At 39.9% G+C, this 19,873-nt stretch overlaps 2 protein-coding genes across 2 annotated transcripts in view; both read left to right on the top strand.

Moving 5' to 3' along the window:
* LOC123464831 (ATP-binding cassette sub-family C member 4-like) overlaps nucleotides 1-19,873 on the top strand; it is an 891,549-nt gene that overhangs the window by 646,692 nt on the left and 224,984 nt on the right. The window lies entirely within an intron of this gene.
* The window catches only part of LOC102412250 (ATP-binding cassette sub-family C member 4-like), a 157,550-nt gene that overhangs the window by 113,314 nt on the left and 24,363 nt on the right, over nucleotides 1-19,873 (top strand). Inside the window, 2 exon segments of the mRNA XM_045162455.1 lie at nucleotides 3,802-3,957; nucleotides 19,547-19,636. Coding sequence (XP_045018390.1) covers nucleotides 3,802-3,957; nucleotides 19,547-19,636 — 246 coding nt within the window.

Raw genomic sequence — 19,873 nt, 5'->3', positions numbered from 1 at the left:
GAGCATTTCTGAAGAATTAGACACATGAGACAGACTTAGTGATGTGTGGTCAGGGCTTCAGCAGGTGGAAATGCATGTGAAAGGCATTCTGGGAGGTAAGACCAACATGAGCAAAGGCACAATGCCCTGATCCAGTGAGTGAAGAACCAGGCACCTGCAGAGCATTCAGGGAAAAGAACTACCAGGTGTGTAACACAAATTTACATATCCAACCCTCACAACTACCTAGTGACCCCAAGAAAGCTGACTCATGGACATGAAGGATGGAGAGGTCAGCGGGGACAGTTTTGTAGAAGAGTTATCCTGGGATGGAGTGACACAGAGCCGACCTTTGGGGGTTTACTCTGAGAAGTGAGAGCACGTGGACCTGAGTGAGCAGATGCAGGGGACAGGGAGTCAGGAGCTATTGTGTTTCCATTAAGATGTCCTGGGAAATAGACTCCACTTTTCGGTATCAAACTGATGTCAATTAAAACAAAGCTATAACACCCAGGCCTATGAATGTGCAGGGAAACAGGTGGAAGTTGAAAATGGTATCATTTTTCTGGAGGTTGGCAATTCTTAACAGCTTTCTCTTAAAATGTACGTACCTTATTCTCAGCAATTACACATCTGAGAATTTATCTGAGGAAAGAATTAAGGTTATTTGCAAAGATTGAGTTTCAAGGATATTCAACACGGAGTTACTTATATTAGCAAACTATTGGAGATTGAATATCTACCAGTAGGAATTTGTTAAATAAATGATCACATATACTGTAATATTATATAGACATTTAAAATAAATATTTTTATGAAATTCTAAATGAAGATACATTATAACAGTATGTTCATACTAATCATATTTTGTTTAAATATGTAAATTTGTATCTTTAAGAAGACATAACACAAGTCTGGAAAATCAAAACATCAACATCTTAAGATTGGTTTTATCAGACTTCTAGCATATATCTTTATTTACTTTTCAAATTCATTTGCACTGATTATGATTAAGAAAAGAGTTTGTTTTATTTTGTTTTTTAAACGATAATGCAACCTGATACTCAGGTGGTGAATGTGGACCTTAAAATGAGGGATTGAGCCATGAAACATTGCAAGAGTAGGGTTTTCAGGGCTTGGCAGCATGCTAGACTCAGGGAAAGCTGGAAGGAAGGTGGACAGTTGTGCCTATGAGCCTGGGAAAGAAGTAGAGTAGGGAAGTCAGAGGACATGGCTGTTTTATGTGGGGCATCAGATGTTGATCATGTTGAGTTTGATGTGTGAAGAGAGATCCAGGAGCAAGTGTCTAACAAGTTGGTGTGGTCATCACAGATGAACCCTGGCCTGGTTCCCTACACATTCACAAACCTGGGATTTATAGCTTCATTTTATTGGACATCAGTTTAATTTCAAAAAGTGGTATCATTTTCCCATGACATCTTGCTGAAGACACAACAGCTCCTGACTTCCTGTCTTACACTTCCCACTCTAATCCAAGTGGTAGGAAAAACAGAAAGGAGCTGTTGCACAGCAGCTAAAATAAGATTTTTTCCAAGTGTCTTTGGTATTAGGAATGTAAACTTACTGATACTGATAACACTTTCTGTGTGGAATTGGTAAAACCCACTGGTGACCCAGATAAGACATTCAGATTACATTAATAGTTTTAATGATTTAACTGTAGAAATAGTCAGAGGCAGGTGTATTTTTTTTTTCTTTGAATTGCCTTTTTAGGAGGGGATGTATGGGCATATAGCATGTGGGATCTTAGTTCCCTACAAGGGATTGGACCCATGTCCTCTGCAGTGGAAGCTCAGAATCTTAACCACTGGACTGCCTGTGAAGTCCCTTGTTTCTTATTATTCTCCTCACTGGAGTTTGGAGCTCACAGTCCTGTGGTCATGAGTGGCCCTCAATGCCCCTACATATCTCAGCCCATTTATCCAAAGTCTACAGATGTTCCCATTTGCACAGATGGATCAGTGTCAGTAGAGCTCATACCATGGGAACATGCACACATTCTCATGGATACAGTGATCAATGAGAATACATTGATTAAGACCTGTGTCTTAATGTGTGTTGATTTATGTATAAGAACACCCAGAAAGACAGACACACATTTTTATTGTGCTTCACAGATAATGCTTCTTCTTTTCTTTTTTTTTTTTAACAAAGTAAACATTTATGACAACTCAGTGTTGAACAAGTACATTGGTACCATCTTCCCTACAGTATTTGCTAACTTCATGTCTCTGTCACCTTTTGGTAATTCTCACAATATTTCAAGCCATTTTATTATTATTATATTTGTTTTTCTGATCTATGATCAGTGGTTTTAAATGTTACTACCCAATAAAAGCTTAGATGATGGTTAGCATTCTTTTAGCAAATAGTATTTGAAAATTAGGGTATGAATATTGTTTTTCATACATAATACTGTTGTGCACTAAGTAAATTACAACATAGCATAAACATAAATTTTTACAAAATAATTTTATTTATTTATCTTTGGCTGGGCTAGGTCTTCATTGCTGCTCTAGTTTTTTCTCTATTTGGAATGCATGAGGGGTCACTAGTTGCAGTGAGCAGCTCTCTAGTTGCAGCGCCCAGGCTTCTCACTGCGGTGGCTTCTCTTGTTGTGGCTCCCGGGTCTAGGGCATGTGGGCTTCAGTAGTTGTGGAGCACTGGCTTAGTTGCTCTGTAGCATGTGGGATCTTCCTGGATTAGAAATTGAACCCATGTCTGCTGCATTGATATGTATTAGTTGCTCAGTCGTGTCCAACTCCATTGTGATCTCATGGATTGTAGCCTGCCAGGCTCCTCTGTCCACGGAATTCTCCAAGGCAAGAATACTGGAGTGGGTTGCTATTTCCTTTTCTGGGGAATCTTCCCAATTCAGGGATAAAACCTGAGTCAGCTGTATTGACAGGTGCGTTATTTACAACTGAGCCACCAGAAAAGCCCCAATCTTATCATTAGTGCACTGAATTTCTCTCTGCTTTGGTTTTAATGACTAGACTGACACTTGACATGTATCTTTCCAAGGTGCAATTGCAAGTATTAATTTGTTTATAAAATACCTTTTGAACTGCTCCAGTGAAAGGTCCCATATAAGTAGCAAATGTTGTGTTGATGTTGACTTCATTATGTGCATTTTGTCTACTGTCCTCTGTCTTATAAGACACTGAGATCTGAATTTTATAATTTTAAGGTATTTTCTTTTAAGATAGAATATAATTAAGATATTTAATATTAGGAAGTTTTTTAGTTTTTCTACTAAAGAATAATTCCTCTTAAATAATTAGGCCCTTGAAAAAGTGGATACTTTTTTATGTATAATACTTCTGACTTTACTTGTTGATATCTCCATAAAATTAGTCACATAATTCTCCAGGTCAACTTACTCAGGCTGTAGGAAAAAAGCTAATTTAAAGGCTGACTTCTTACAGACCACTTAGGAGATCGCTGGCTTTTCACTGCCAGCAGATTGTCATTTTTAACTCTTCTTGGGACTATGGGACTCTCAACCAGGGGACAGTTGTCAGTGTCTGAAATTTTTGGTTGCCACAGTTTATTTAGGGGGTGCTACTGGTATCTAGTGGATCAAGTTCAAGGCTACTGGTAAACATCCTACAATACACAGGACAAGCCCTCTTCCCCCAAGAATGAATTATCTGGCCCATAATGTCAACAGTACCATGACTGAGGAACTTATAAACTAGTTTTTATATAGAACTTTTGAAATTCGTCATTAATAACCAGCATTTCTCCCAGGTTTGTTGCATTCTGTTAATTCTTACTCTCTCCTGGACCTCTTTACAGCTTGGCATTGTAGGAAGAACAGGGGCTGGAAAAAGTTCCCTCATGGCTGCCCTTTTTAGATTGTCAGAACCTGAAGGTGTTGTTTGGATTGATGGGCTCCACACAACCAATGTTGGACTTCACGATTTAAGGAAGAAAATGTCAGTTGCACCTCAGGTATGCACTCACATGTTCTTTTAATAAGCCAGCTAAGTTTAACTATTTTTTATTTTTATATTTTTCAAATTAAACAAAAGGGATAATCATTTTTACCCCTCACTTCAGTTCAGTTCAGTTGCTCAGTCGTGTCCGATTCTTGGCAACCCCATGAATCTCATGTGCCAGGCCCCCCTGTCCATCACCAACTCCTGGAGTTCACTCAAACTCATGTCCATTGAGTTGGTGATGCCTTCCAGCCATCTCATCCTCTGTCGTCCCCTTCTCCTCCTGCATCCAATCCCTCCCAGCATCAGGGTCTTTTCCAATGAGTCAACTCTTCACAGGAGGTGGCCAAAATATTGGAGTTTCAGCTTTAGCATCATTCCTTCCAGTGAACACCCAGGACTGATCTCCTTCAGAATGGACTGGTTGGATCCCCTTGCAGTCCAAGGGACTCTCAAGAGTCTTCTCCAACACCGCAATTCAAAAGCATCAATTCTTCGGTGCTCAGCTTTCTTCACAGTCCAACTCTCACATCCATACATGACCACAGGAAAAACCATAGCCTTGACTAGACGGACCTTTGTTGGCAAAGTAATGTCTCTGCTTTTGAACATGCTATATAGGTTGGTCATAACTTTCCTTCCAAGGAGTAAGTGTCTTTTATTTTCATGGCTGCAATCACCATCTGCGGTGATTTAGGAGCCCCAAAAAGTAAAGTCTGACAGTTTCCCCTGTTTTCCCATCTATTTGCCATGAAGTGATGGGACTGGATGCTATGATCTTTTTTTTTTTTTTTCCCTCCAGAAGTTCTTTTATTTATTTTTTTTAATTTTATTTTATTTTTAAACTTTACATAATTGTATTAGTTTTGCCAAATATCAAAATGAATCCGCCACAGGTATACATGTGTTCCCCATCCTGAGCCCTCTGATCTTAATTTTTTGAATGTTGAGCTTTAAGCCAACTTTTTCACTCTCCACTTTCACTTTCATCAAGAGGCTTTTTAGTTCCTCTTCACTTTCTGCCATAAGGGTGGTGTCATCTGCATATCTGAGGTTATTGATATTTCTCCCAGAAATCTTGGTTCCAGCTTGTGCTTCATCCAGCCCAGCATTTCTCATGATGTATGCTGCATAAAAGTTAAATAAGCAGGGTGACAATATACAACCTTGATGTACTCCTTTTCCTATTTGGAACCAGTCTGTTGTTCCATGTCCAGTTCTAACTGTTGCTTCCTGACCTGCATATAGGTTTCTCAAGAGGTAGGTCAGGTGTTCTGGTATTCCCATCTCTTTCAGACTTTTCCACAGTTAGTTGTGATCCACACAGTCAAAGGCTTTGGCATAGTCAATAAAGCAGAAATAGGTGTTTTTCTGGAACTCTCTTGCTTTTTTGATGATCCAGTGGATGCTGGCAATTTGATCTCTGGTTCCTCTGCCTTTTCTAAAACCAGCTTGAACATCTGGAAATTCACAGTTTGCCGGGAGCCGGCATATTGCATATTGAGTGCATATTGCATATTGAGTGCAGCACTTTCCACAGCATCATCTTTCAGGATCTGGAATAGCTCAACTGGAATTCTATCACTGCAGGGAGCTAGCGTGAGGAACTCCGCCCATGACAAAGGTCATGAGGAAGGAGGCTCGGCATACGCAAAGGCGGGATCGAGCCTCAGGAGTCCCCCTGGAAATTCTCGAGCATCTACCCCCAAAACCAGAGTCTGCCTACTTTCTGCTTTGTGCTTTCACCTACACTTCTGACTTTACAGGGGGCTGTCTCCCACTACCTCTCTCTGAAAAAAGAGTTAGCTTACAGCTTCAGTTAATAATTCCTGGGTGTGACAGTGTTTCAACCTACAAACTCCTCTGGAAATCCTCTAGCCTGCCTGAATAGGTTTTTCCGGCCACATGTGATTGTTCAGAGCCTCCCAACTGTGAGAGGCAGGAGATGTTCTAAACTGCCTAAACACAGATTCCTTTGAGTAGTTAAAAGATTGATTAGAAATTGTATTGGTGAAAGGTTTTTCACTTGTTGGGCCAATGTTTGCTGCTAAGTCTCCATACTCCTTACCTACTGTGTCCTTGGCAGTGTATTGATTGATATAATGGGTGTATAGAAATGTAAAATGCAGCTTTGTCCAATGCTTTTTTGGAGGCTGGTGCCTGACTTTGGAATAATCACCTTTAGGGAAAAATAAGTTTCTTAAAATGTTAACAGGCCTCCGGGCCAGAAGATGATGTCAATCACCTGAACTTTTGCATATGATAAGTTTGAAAGCCTGGCTTCGATTAGGACCAGGAACTGCTGTCCTTGCATGACTCCACCCCTTCCCCCATTATCCTCTATGCATAACTTAAGGTATAAAAACTACTTTGGAAAATAAAGTGCGGGCCTTGTTCACTGAAACTTGGTCTCCCCATGTCACTCTCTCTCCCAAATTCTGGCTGAGTCTCCATCTGGAGCGCGGAACCCACCATGCTTGCTAATTATGCCTGGGCTTCTAAGATCCGACCGGGGAGGCCTCAGTGTCTCCTCTCCTTCGGGAGAATGGAAGGACGCCTGCGGCCTACATAAGTGGTGCAAACTTCTTGTCTTGAAGTTTTATTGGTCTCCCGCGTAAACCAAGCTACTCAGCCTCTTTTCTCCACTGAATTTCCTCACTGAGCTATCCTTATTTCAGCCTCTTTTCTCCACTGAATTTCCTCACTGAGCTATCCTTATTCTATTACTCTTTATATCCTTAATTAAAGTTTAATTAAGCAGTTGTTTCCTGACCCTCACCTAAGCCGTCTCTCCTTCGAATACCCTGGATCAGCTGGGACTGGACCCCGGCAACAGTTCACGTATTGCTGAAGCCTGGCTTGGAGAATTTTGAGCATTACTTTACTAGCGTGTGAGATGAGTGCAATTGTGTGGTAGTTTGAGCATTCCTTGCCATTGCCTTTCTTTGGGATTGGAATGAAAACTGACCTTTTCCAGTCCTGTGGCCACTGCTGAGTTTTCCAAATTTGCTGGCATATTGAGTGCAGCACTTTCACAGCATCATCTTTCAGAATTTGAAAGAGCTCAACTGGAATTCCATCACCTCCACTAGCTTTGTTCTAGTGATGCTTTCTAAGGCCCACTTGACTTCACATTCCAGGATGTCTGGCTCTAGGTGAGTGATCACACCATCGTGATTATCTGGGTTGTGAAGATCTTTTTTGTACAGTTCTTCTGTGTATTCTTGCCACCTCTTCTTAATATCTTCCGCTTCTGTTAAGTCCATACCAGTTCTGTCCTTTATCGAACCCATCTTTGCATGAAATGTTCCCTTGGTATCTCTAATTTCTTGGAGAGATCTCTAGTCTTTCCCATTCTGTTGTTTTCCTCTATTTCTTTGCATTGATCACTGAGGAAGGCTTCTTATCTCTCCTTGCTATTCTTTGGAACTCTGCATTCAGATGCTTATATCTTTCCTTTTCTCCTTTGCTTTTCGCTTGTCTTCTTTTCACAGCTGTATGTAAGGCCTTCTCAGACAGCCATTTTGCTTTTTTTCATTTCTTTTCCATGGGGACGGTCTTGATCCCTGTCTCCTGTACAATGTCATGAACCTCCTTCCATAGTTCATCAGGCACTCCATACTTTAGTGAATATTTACTGAGCAATTACCATCCTCCAGGTATACTGTTGTTGTTCAGTTGCCCAGTCGTGTCTGACACTTCATGACCCCATGGACCTCACCATCTCCCCAGAGTTTGCCCAAGTTCATGTCTACTTCATATGGTGATGCCATCCAGCCATCTCACCCTCTGTTGCCCTCTTCTTCTTCTGCATTCAGTCTTTCCCAGCATCAGGGTCTTTTCCTATGAGTCAGCTGTTTGCATCAGGTGACCAAATTATTGGAGTTCAGCTTCAGCATCAGTCCTTCCAATGAGTATCAAGGGGTGATTTCTTTTAAGATCGACTGGTTTAAACACCTTGCTGTCCGAAGGACTCTCAAGAGTCCTCTCCAGCACCACAGTTCGAAAGCATCAGTTCTTTCGTGCTCTGCTTTCTTTATGGTACAGCTCTGACGACCATACATGACCACTGGAAAGACCATAACTTTGACTATACAGACCTTTGTCAGCAAAGTGATGTTTTTGCTTTTTAACACACTGTCCAGATTTGTCATAGCTTTCTTGCCAAGAAGCAGTCGTCTTCTAGTTTCATGGCTGCAGTCACCATCCACAGAGACTTTAGAGCCTAAGAAGAGGAAATCTGTCACTGCTTTCACCTTTTCCCTTTCTATAGGCCATGAAGTGATGGGGCTGGAAGTCGTGATCTTAGTTTTATTAATATTTAGTTTTAAGCTGGCCATTTCACTCTTCTCCTTCACCCTCATCAAGAGGTTCTTTAGTTCCTCTTCTCTTTCTGCCATTAGAGTGGTATCATCCACATATCTGAAGTTGTTGATGTTTCTCCTGCCAGTCTTGATTCAAGCTTGTAACTCATCCAGCCCAGCATTTCTCATGATGTTCTCAGCGTATAAGTTTAATAAACAAGGTGACAATAGACAGCCTTGTTGTACTCCTTTCTCAATCCTGAACCAGTCAGTTGTTCCATGCAGTGTTCTAACTGTTGCTTCTCACCCTACATACAGGTTTCTAAGAGACAAGTAAGATGACCTGGTATTCCCATCTCTTTAAGAGTTTTCCACAATTTGTTATGATCTACACAGTCAAAGTTTTTGTATAGTCATTGAAACAGAGGTAGATGTTTTCTGGATTTCCTTTGCTTTCTCTAAGATGCAGCAAGTATTGGAAATTTGATCTCTTGTTCTTCTGCCTTTTCTAAACCCAGCTTGGACATCTGGAAGTTCTTGGTTCATGTAATGCTTAAGCCCAGCATGCAGACTTTTGAGCCTAACCTTATTAGCATGGAAGATGAGTGCAATAGTCCAGTAGTTTGAATACTCTTTAGTACTCCCCTTCTTGGGTATTGGGATGAGAACTGACCTTTTCCAGTCCTGTGGCCAGTGCTGAGTTTTCCAAATTTGCTGACACACTGAGTGCAGCACTTTGATAGCATGATCTTTTAGGATTTTAATACCTCTACTGGAATTCCCTTGCCTCCACTAGCTTTGTGCATGCCAAGTTGCTTCAGTCATGTCTGATTCTCTGCAGATCCTATGGCCCATAACCCCCCAGGCTACAGTCCATGGGATTCTCCAGGCAAGAATTCTGGAGAGGGTTGCCATGCCCTCCTCCAGAAGATCTTCCCAACCCAGGGATCAAACCCACGTCTCTTATGTCTCCTGCATTGGAAGGTAGATACTTTACCACTATCGCCACCTGGGAAGCCCAACTTTGTTGGTAGTGATGCCTTCTAAGGCCTACTTGACTTCACACTCCAGAATGTCTGGCTCTGGGAGAGTGATGACAGCATAGTGGTTATGTGTTATTAAGGTCCCTTCTGCAAGTTCTTCTGTGTATTCTTTTCATCTCTTCTTCATCTCTTCTGGTTCAGTTAGGCCTTTACCATTTCTGTCCTTGATTGTGTCCAGGTATATAGCCAAGGGCAATGGAGGCCAGGTGTCCTGATCTTTCATCCTGCCCTCTGTTTGGACAGATTTGCTTTTTTTTTTTTTTTTTTTTTTTTTTGAGGTTTTATTTTTAAATAAACCTGTTTAAAAAACTCCATAATCATCTGCCTATCAAACAAAGCTCAGAAAAACACCCTCTTGAGATGAGAAACAGAGAAGAGATGAGACACAAAGAGCCAGGCAAATGTGCTTCCTGGAATGTGGGTGTAATGTGCCCTGAAATGCCTGTTTATTAGGAAGCATTTCAGCATGGCACCAAAAGGGAAGGAGAATGTGGGCTTGGACCTTATGACTGAGTACAGCTGTTGCTATCTACTGGTGGCCTCTAAAATACCTGGAATTACTCTAAGGACTCTTGTTTTTTCTAATTAATTTATTTTTAATTGAAGGATAATTGCTTTATAATATCATTTTGGCTTCTGCCATGTATCAACATGGATCAGCCATAGGTATATATATGTCCTTCCCTCTTGAACCTCTTTCCTACCTCATCCCACCCCTCTAGGTTATCACAGAGCACCAAAATTGAGTTCTCTGTACCATACAGCAAATTTCCACTGGCTATCTAATTTTACATGTGGTAATGCATATGTCTGAGTACTTTTGAAACCAAGATACAGCTTTTCAGACTACAGTGAAATGCTACCTCATACCCCTTAAGACATCTACTGTCAAAAAATAAAAATGAAAGAGAGAAAATGGGTTGGCAGTATTGGCAAGGATGTAGAGAAATTAGAATCCTTGTTCATTGCTGGTAGAAATGTAAGACAGTGAAGCCACTGTGGAAAACAAGTTGGTCAATTCTCAAAAAAGTTAAAGATAGAATTATTATATGATCTAGCAGTTCTACTTTAGAGTATAAACCCAAAAGAATTGAAAGAAAGATCTTGAAGTGATGCCTGTACTTGCATGTTCATCGCAGCATTATTCTCAGTAGCAAAAAGGTGGAGGCACCTAGAGGTCCATTGACAGGTGAATCAATAAACACAATGTGGTGCATATATGTATACAGTGGAGTATTATTCAGCCTCAGAAAGGAAGGAAATTCTGACTTGTGCTACAACACAGATGAACCTTGAGGTAACAGTGAAATAAGCCAGTCACAGAGGACAAATACTGTATGATTCTACTAATATGAGGTACCTAGAGTACTAAATTCATGGGGACAGGAATTAGAATGGTGGGTTCCATGAGCTGCTGGGAGTGGGGACTTGTTGTTTAATGTCTACAGAGTTTCAGTTTTGAAAGATGAAAGGAGTTCTGTGGCTGGATGGTGGTAATCGCTGTGCAACATTGTAAATGTACTTAATACCTCTGAATTGTGCACTTACAGCTGGTCAAGCTAGTAAATTTCATATGTATTTTACCATAATTTAAAAAAATTTTTAAAGGTATCAATGGCACCCCACTCCAGTACTCTTGCCTGGAAAATCCCATGGATGAAGGAGCCTGGTAGGCTGCAGTCCACGGGGTCGCTAGAAGTCAGACATGACTGAGCGACTTCACTTTCACTTTTCACTTTCATACATTGGAGAAGGAAATGGCAACCCACTCCAGTGTTATTGCCTGGAGAATCCCAGGGACAGAGGAGCCTGGTGGGCTGCCATCTATGGGGTTGCACAGAGTGGGACACGAATGAAGCGACTTAGCAGCAGCAGCAGCATCCCTTTCAGGAAAAATGGGAAGAACTTTTTAGCACGTTCAGTCTCCATATTTAAAGATTTTCTCTGGCTATTTAATTCATAACTTGTGGTTACAGTAGAAAATAAAGGACTTTAGATTCCCAAGTTTTACGTTTTGATGGTACTCATCTTTGAAATGACCAAGTGAGATTAGTTAGTAGAAATAAAGGGCATGTCTGTTGAGTCCTTTCATTTCCTTTGATGCAAAGCTTTTGAAACATACCATGCCTTATTTTTAAAGCTTCTTAATTAGAATTGTATGCTGGTGTACATAAAATAACTCTATAGATAAAGAAATAATGTTAGAAGATCCTTGGCTCTGCCAATAATGTTTGGAAGCACATCTGAGCAAAGACTAAACATACCTTTAGTCTTTCATACCATCATATGTAAGATGGTAGTCTTACATACCATCAACATAGTTTGGTTCTGTTCTGTTCTGTTGATTTCCACCCTTCCTTTGAGCATGTTCAACTTACACACTCCAGAGAGTATCCTTACAAAATAGTGCCAAACATTGTATACATGTAGATTCCTCTCTATATGCCTTTGTCTCTAAGGTACAATATTGGTTGATAAAAGAGGGGATATCTGTAGAGAACTAGCAATGTACAAAGTTCCCAGGAAATTATTCCAGAGGCAGCCAGGGATAGAATGTTTGTGTAGACTGAGTGTCATTGTGATCCACAGTTTTATTCCTGCTCTGCCTCAAAGGACTGTGGGGCCTTGATGACATCACTCAGCTTCCAGACTTCAGTGTCCTCATCTTTAAACCAGGCCTGGGAATCATTGCCACACAGAAGATGTATCTGGGCTTCCCAAGTGGTGCTAGTGGTACAGGACCTGCCTGCCAATGCAGGAGACATAAGAGATGCAGATTCAATCCCTGGGTCAGGAAGATCTGCTGGAGGAGGGTACGGCAACTTGCTCCAGTATTCTTGACTGGAAAATCCCTTGGACAGATGATCCTGGTAGGCTATGAATTCATGGGGTCGCAAAGAGTCTGACATCACTAAAGCGACTTAGCACACACAACTGGGTGAGATAAGGTTTGTGCCCATGTCTGGTTCTTGGGAATGCTCAGTCATCAGAAACTGTTATTCTTCTTAATGATTGGGTTACTGGCCTTTGAATATTATTTCTGCTTAAGTAAAAAGAGTAATACTTTCCGGAATGACTTTACTCTTTAATTTCTCTTATGTGTTCATGCTGCTTGGTGATTTTCTTTATGTTTATTGTTTACAATATAAACTAAATTGTTTGTATAAATAGTAGAGCAAAGAAACACAAATAAAAAAAAACACAATAGGAATTTGTGGAAAGGCGTAACAGAGAAATGTGTCTACTGTTTCCACCTAAAGCAAGAAGAGAGAATAACACTTTCTTGTACTTTGATTTCATTTTCCCCTCCCAGCAGCTTCTTTCCTGACCACCACCTTGTACACATTGTTACTTACCAGTCCTCCACCAAGACCTCGGGCCTTTTTTCTCAGCCCTCCCACACTCTTGGCTATTTTCTTCCTCACCTTGAGGATCTCCTTGAGGATACAGAAATGTAGCTCTCATTTCTGCTCCTCTGTGCTTATTATAGTCCCTTACAAGTACTGATAAGAATTCCTAACATTTGTGGAATCATTAACATGTTTTAACCCCTTATCCTACCATTTCCTGCTTAATTCTCACAATTCTGTAGTTATCCTTACCTAACAGATTTAAAAACTGAGGCCCTAGGGGCTTGTCCCACTTATCAAGTAAGGGGCAGAGCCAGGAGTCAGATTTTGTGTGTGTCTGATTATTTGTTTCACAGTGTTTCAATCGTATAGAAAAATAGTAGGGTGTATTTCTTAAGCATAGATTTTACACTTATCCTTCTCTACTTTCCTCTTTGGTAATCATTAATTTGTTTTCTATGTTTGTGAATCTGTTTCTGTGTTGTAAGTAAGTTCATTTCTATTAATTTTTAAGATTCCACATATAAGTGATCTCATATGATATTTATCTTTCTCTGCTGACTTATTTCACTTAGTCTCATAATCTCTAGGTTCGTCTATGTTGCTGCAAATGGCACTATTTCATTCTTTTTATGGCTAAATAATATTCCTGTGTGTGTGTGTGTGTGTGTGTGTGTGTGTGTTTGTGTGTATACATCATATCTTTATCCATTCATCCGTCCATGGACATACCTTGGCTATTATAAATAGAAAAGTTGTGAAAACTGGGGTGCATGTATCTTTTTGAACTAGAATTTTTATGTTTTCCAGATGTTTGCTGAGGAGGGGAATTGCTGGATCACCCAGTAACTCTTTTTCAATTCCTTAAGGAACCTCCATATTGTTTTCCATAACAGCTGTACCAATTTACATTCCCACCAACAGTGTGGGGGGGTCCCCTTTCCTCCACACCCTCTCCAGCATTTATTATTTGTAGATGTTAAATGATGGTCATTCTAACCAGTGTGAGGTGATACTTCATTGTAGTTTTGATCTACATTTCTCTAATAATTAGTGACTGTAAAGAAAACTCAGCACAGAAGAATTGATGCTTTTAAACTGTGATGTTCAAGAATACTCTTAAGAGTCCCTTGGACTGCAAGGAGATCAAACCAGTCAATCCTAAAGGAAATGAGTCCTGAATATTCATTGGAAGGACTGATGCTGAAGCTGAAGTTCCAATACTTTGGCCTCCTGATGCGAAGGACTGATCCTTAGAAAAGACCCTGATGTTGGGAAAAATTGAAGGTGGAAGGAGGAGACGTCAGAGGATGAGATGGTTGGATGGCATCACCAACTCAATGGACATGAGTTTGAGCAAGCTCTGGGAGTTGGTGATGGATAAGGAAGCCTGGCATGCTGCAGTTCATTGGGTCGCAAAGAGTCGGACATGACTGGAACTGAGTAATTAGTGATGCTGAGTATCTTTTCATGGGTCTGTTGACCTTCTGTATGTCTTTGGAGAAATGTCTAAGTCTTCTTCGCATTTTTTGATTAGGTTGTTTGTTTCTTTGATATTGAGCTGTATAAGCCATTGTTTATACAGATATTGACTGTATTTATATAGACTAGAAACAAAGTATCAGAAAGAGAAATTAAGGAAACAATCCCATTGACATCACATCAAAGGGGAAAAAAAACTCGGAATAAACCTACCTAAGGAGGTAAAAGGCCTGTATACAAAACCTGTAAGACACTGATGAAAGTAATTCAAGATGATACAAACAGATGAAAAGATAAACTGTATTCTTGGATTGAAAGATTCAATATTGTTAAAAATAACCATACTACCCAAGACAATTTATAGAGTCAATGCAATCTCTATCAAATTGCTAGTAGCATTGTTCACAAAACTAGAACAAAAAATTTTTTAAAAATTTGTATGGAAACAGAAAAGACTGCAAATAGCCAAAACAATCTTGAGAAAGAAGAACACAGCTGGAGGAATCAGAGTCCCTGATTTCAGACTATACTACAGAGACACAGTAATGAAAAACTATGTGACTGTCACAGAAACCAGACACATATATTAATGGAACAGGATAAAAAACCCAGAAATAAGCCCATGCACTTATGGTCAGTTAATCTAAGACAAAAGAGGTAACAATATGTAATAAAGAAAAGATAGTCTCTTCAATAAATAGTGTGGGGAAATCTGCATGACTGCATGTCAAATATATGGTAAAACCAATACAATATTGTAAAGTTAAAAAATAAAATAAAATATTAAAAAAGAAATAATTAGAACATTCTCTAATACCATATAAAAAATAAACTAAAATTGAATAAATGAGCAAAGACCTGTAAGACAAGATACTTAGTAAGACAAGATCTTAGAGGAACACATAGGCAGAATACTCTTTGACATAAATCACAGCACTATTTTTTTTTTTTTGGATCTGACCCCTAAAGTAATGGAAGCAAAAGCAAAAATAAACAAATGTGACCTGGTTAAACTTAAAAGTATAGCATGAAGGAAGCCATTAAAAAAACACAAAAAGACAACCTATGGACAAGAAGAAAATATTTGTAAATTACATGATCAGCAATGTATTAATTTCCAAAATATACTTATAGGGTTCAAAGTAAATTTAGAGAGATTCCCAACTCCAGAGGCTGAGAAGCAAATTACTCTGCTTGTGCAAGACTTCAGGTGGCTGTTGACTGTGGTCCTTGATAGAACTGCTTCATATCATGATTTCATGTGCATACACACACACACACACACACACACTGAAACAAAAATGTCACAAAAAAAATTACTATTGCTCTGTGCTCTGATATTTTCTGTGATGCCAGTTCTATTCTACTTCATATAAAAGACAAAATGATGATCACAGTGCACAAAATTAATTTTATCATCCACCGACTACATCTGAAGTTTGACAGTCACTGTCCCTGCCTGTCTCCCTGTTGGGCTGGGCTCCTGGTCCATGTTAGCATCACATCAGGAACTTCATTGTGTTTCAGATTGTCACAGCAGCCTTGCAAGGCTAACCCTAGTTTCCAGTAATAGAACTGTCTTGGAAAGATAAATAATTTCAGTTCAGTTCAGTCGCTCAATCGTGTCCGACTCTTTGCGACCCTATGAATCACAGCACGCTAGGCCTCCCTGTCCATCACCAACTCCCGGAGTTCACCCAGACTCACGTCCATCGGGTCAGTGATGCCATCCAGCCATCTCATCCTCTATCATCCCCTTCTCCTCCTGCCCCCAATCCCTCCCAGCATCACAGTCTTTTCCAATGAGTCAACTCTTCGCATGAGGTGGCCAAAGTACTGGAGTTTCAGCTTTAGCATCATTCCTTCCAAAGAAATCCCAGGGCTGATCTCCTTCAGAATGGACTGGTTGGATCTCCTTGCAGTCCAAGGGACTCTTAAGAGTCTTCTCCAACGCCACAGTTCAAAATCATCAATTCTTCGGTGCTCAGCCTTCTTCACAGTCCAACTCTCACATCCATACATGACCACAGGAAAAACCATAGCTTTGACTAAAGGGACCTTTGTTAGCAAAGTAATGTCTCTGCTTTTGAATATGCTATCTAGGTTGGTCTTAACTTTCCTTCCAAGGAGTAAGCATCTTTTAATTTCATGGCTGCAGTCACCATCTGCAGTGATTTTGGAGCCCCAAAAAAGAAAGTCTGACACTGTTTCCACTGTTTCCCCATCTATTTCCCATGAAGTGATGGGACCGGATGCCAGGATCTTCGTTTTCTGAATGTTGAGCTTTAAGCCAACTTTTTCACTCTCCACTTTCACTTTCATCAAGAGGCTTTTTAGTTCCTCTTCACTTTCTGCCATAAGGGTGGTGTCATCTGCATATCTGAGGTTATTGATATTTCTCCTGGCAATCTTGATTCCAGCTTATGTTTCTCATGTCCAGCGTTTCTCATGATGCACTCTGCATACAAGTTAAATAAGCAGGGTGACAATATACAGCCTTGACATACTCCTTTTCCTATTTGGAACCAGTCTGTTGTTCCATGTCCAGTTCTAACTGTTGCTTCCTGACCTGCATACAGATTTCTCAAGAGGCAGATCAGGTGGTCTGGTATTCCCATCTCTTCCAGAATTTCCCACAGTTTATTGTGATCCACACAGTCAAAGGCTTTGGCATAGTCAATACCCTGAGTCTAATAACTAATGAAAAGTTGAATCAGAACTTAGAACTGTCTGACTCCAAATTTATGTTTTGTTTTCAATAAATGTTAGTTAAACTGAATGATGTTCTCATGAGATATTTTCCCCAAAACATAACAAAAGTTTAGTAAAGTCAGAAGATATGACTCCTCCTGTTTTGAGTCTCCTTTGGAGAATATCAGTTTTGAGTCTCATTTGGAGAATATCAGTTTTTGAAATGGGTTTTTTCATTTATGTATTATGGGCTAATAAGTGTCAGGAGAAGATATTCAAAATCTTACCCCTCCCCAGCCAAGAGTCCTCTGTCTTTACAGTGTCTTGTTGGTTCAGAGATGGAGAAAAGTCTGTTGGTTTGGTTACTTGAAGTTAACTTGTCTATGTGCAGAAAACGTACATCTCTCTTCCCCTCAAATGAGTAGCAAGCAGTGATGCTTGTGTGTCAACACCCTGATTTAGGGAGCCTAGGAAGCTGAGAGCAGACTCTGCAGAAGGGGGGCCCAGTGCTGTTTCTTTGAGTTGCCCCACTCAGGTGAGCCAGGCCCACATCATGTTCCCCAAATCCCTGTTACCTGTGATCCTGGGAACAGCAGCAAGCTTCTGGGGTCATCTCTCTCTCCCAGTCTTATCCCTATCACTGTTGGTCCTGCCATGAGCAGGTCAGAACTGGGGGAGATGTGATGGCAGCAAGGACCTGAGTAGGAACCAGAGACAGGGAAGTGGGGACATAGAGCATCAGTCCTTGGGGGAACTTTAAAAGATGAATACTGTGTTCTTAAGAAGTACTCTTCAATTGGTATTCAAAGTTTCAGGAAAAAGCAAAAATGAAAGCTTTTCCTAAATAATTTTCTTAAACACAACAGGTAGTTGAAGTGTATGTGTCCTTTGTGCTCAAGATCTGAAGTAGTTAAGTATATTCCCCAGGAAGAACACCAGTTGAGATTACATTCAGGGAGTACCTGCTTACTTGAAAGAACCTGGATGGAAGATGGAGAAGAGAAGGGCAAGGAACACTGGGGACCAGCCTCCCCTCACCTCGCCAGTTGTTTGTGTAGACTTTCATAGATAACAGCTAAAGGATGAGAAATCGCCTGCATGGGGGAATCTTAGGGTTGAAAATTACAAAGCATAAAAAGTTTTTATAAAAATTTGAGGTACAATGATGGTTATTCTCCTGACAAGGAACTCTTACTATTGCTTAGATGGGTGTTAATCTTTGTTTCTAAATTCGAGAGTTTTAGGGGAAACTTTAAATTTGAGTCTATGGATTTTTCAGTTCAATTCAATGATCATTTTGAAATGTGTATGCCTGGTGATTTTCAATGCTCTGTAGGCTTATCGGTCAGTTAATCAACTTTGTGCAAATGAAGCTCCCTACATAGTATATTTTTAATTTTGGACTTTCCTTAGGGATATATCTCTTTTGGTGGCACACTGTCCTGTGCCTTCTGCATTTATTTCTTGATCACTAGACTTAAAACTGAGACAATAGGGAAAGAAGGTATGGGAGGCTCTCTAAGTATCATTCTTCATTATGACTAGGGAAGAGAAATATTTGTCTTCTTCATCTTTCTTCTTAGGATTTTATTAAGTGAGGAGGAAAGTCCAGCCCCAAGACCAGGCAGGATTTTGAGGCTGGTGATTCCGAGCAGTTCTGGGCACTTGTGGAGGAGTCAGGTCTCCTCTTGATCCCACACATGTGCCTCCCCTTGTCCTGCCTCCTTCACTGAAAGGAGCCTATTGGGCTCTTCTCTGCTGCCCATATTCTTATGACCTGGCTTACTAGAGCCTTCCAGAAGAAAACGTAAGTTGTCTACATGAGCTTATGTACATATTCTCTCTTGAAACTCAGGAGGTGTATGATTCCAGTGTAATTTACTTGTGGCTCCTCCTGATGATGAATAGGTAGATGAATAGGAAAAGCTATTTAAATAATTTTATTATGGGTCACGTCACAGTGGGTTTCAGGTCCTCCTGGCCTTGAAGTGAGTAACGAGGTTCTGTGAGGCAGGTCATCCTGATGCACAGGTGAGAGAACGTGGGGACCAGCTAATGCAGAATCAGATATGATCTCTCCATGGACAGAGGTGCCTCAGGCCCCAGGAGCTGATGTTCTCTTTGAACGTGTGGGGATGTTCCATTCATACCTGGGGAGAGATTTCCAGATCCTAGAAGACAGTCTGACCAATGGAGAAAATAGCCTAGTTTATTCTTCATTGCCAAAGTATAAATATTGAATGGTTCTGCTTTGAAGCACAAGCCTCAACTAATCATGCACTTGATGTTTCCCAGTCTCACCAGGATTGACAGTTAATTTATGTAGATCTTGATGTAAACTTTCTCATGTGATTACAATGTCAGTTTGTGTGTGTGTGTTTAACCAGATATTTATTACCAAAATGACAAATTTTTTCAAAAAATAAAATTTTCCTTTCTTTTCTTCATTTATTTTTTCTTAAGATGAAAATACTTCTTAAACACTTTCTTCTTTTAGTGTTTAATAGTCCAGAGGATTTTTTTGTAGCACACTTTGTACAATGGAAAATTATTTTAGAGATACTGTTTTGTAAACATACATTTGTAACTTTAATATTAATAATTACAGTGAATTTTGATATTTTATATTTTCATTCTTTTCTATAAGCATTGGTTTAAAATTAAAAGAGACAAAAAAAAAAAAAAAAGAAAAGAGACTAAGGTACTAATGTTCACTATTTCGTGGTATTTAGGACCCTGTTTTATTCATTGGAACACTGAGGAAAAATTTGGATCCCTTTAATGAGTATTTGGAGGAGGAACTGTGGAATGTCTTAGAAGAGGTAATTTATGTAATGTTATTAACTTGTTAGCATCAGTATCTGTGTGTGTACATTCATAGCATTGCAAGTAATTAAGGGAAGCTTATCATTTTAACTGTTTACTTTCCAGGAGAACAGTGATGAGATAGGTACACTTAAAATATGTGTATTGATAATGAAAACCAACAATATAATTCCTCATGTTTTCATTTTAGCTTTTTCTATAGAACCCCAAGCAACTAGATACATTATTTTGTC

This window comes from Bubalus bubalis, chromosome 13 (assembly GCF_019923935.1).
Source record: "Bubalus bubalis isolate 160015118507 breed Murrah chromosome 13, NDDB_SH_1, whole genome shotgun sequence".
NCBI lineage: Eukaryota > Metazoa > Chordata > Mammalia > Artiodactyla > Bovidae > Bubalus > Bubalus bubalis.
This window is presented reverse-complemented; position numbering and strand designations above follow the sequence as displayed.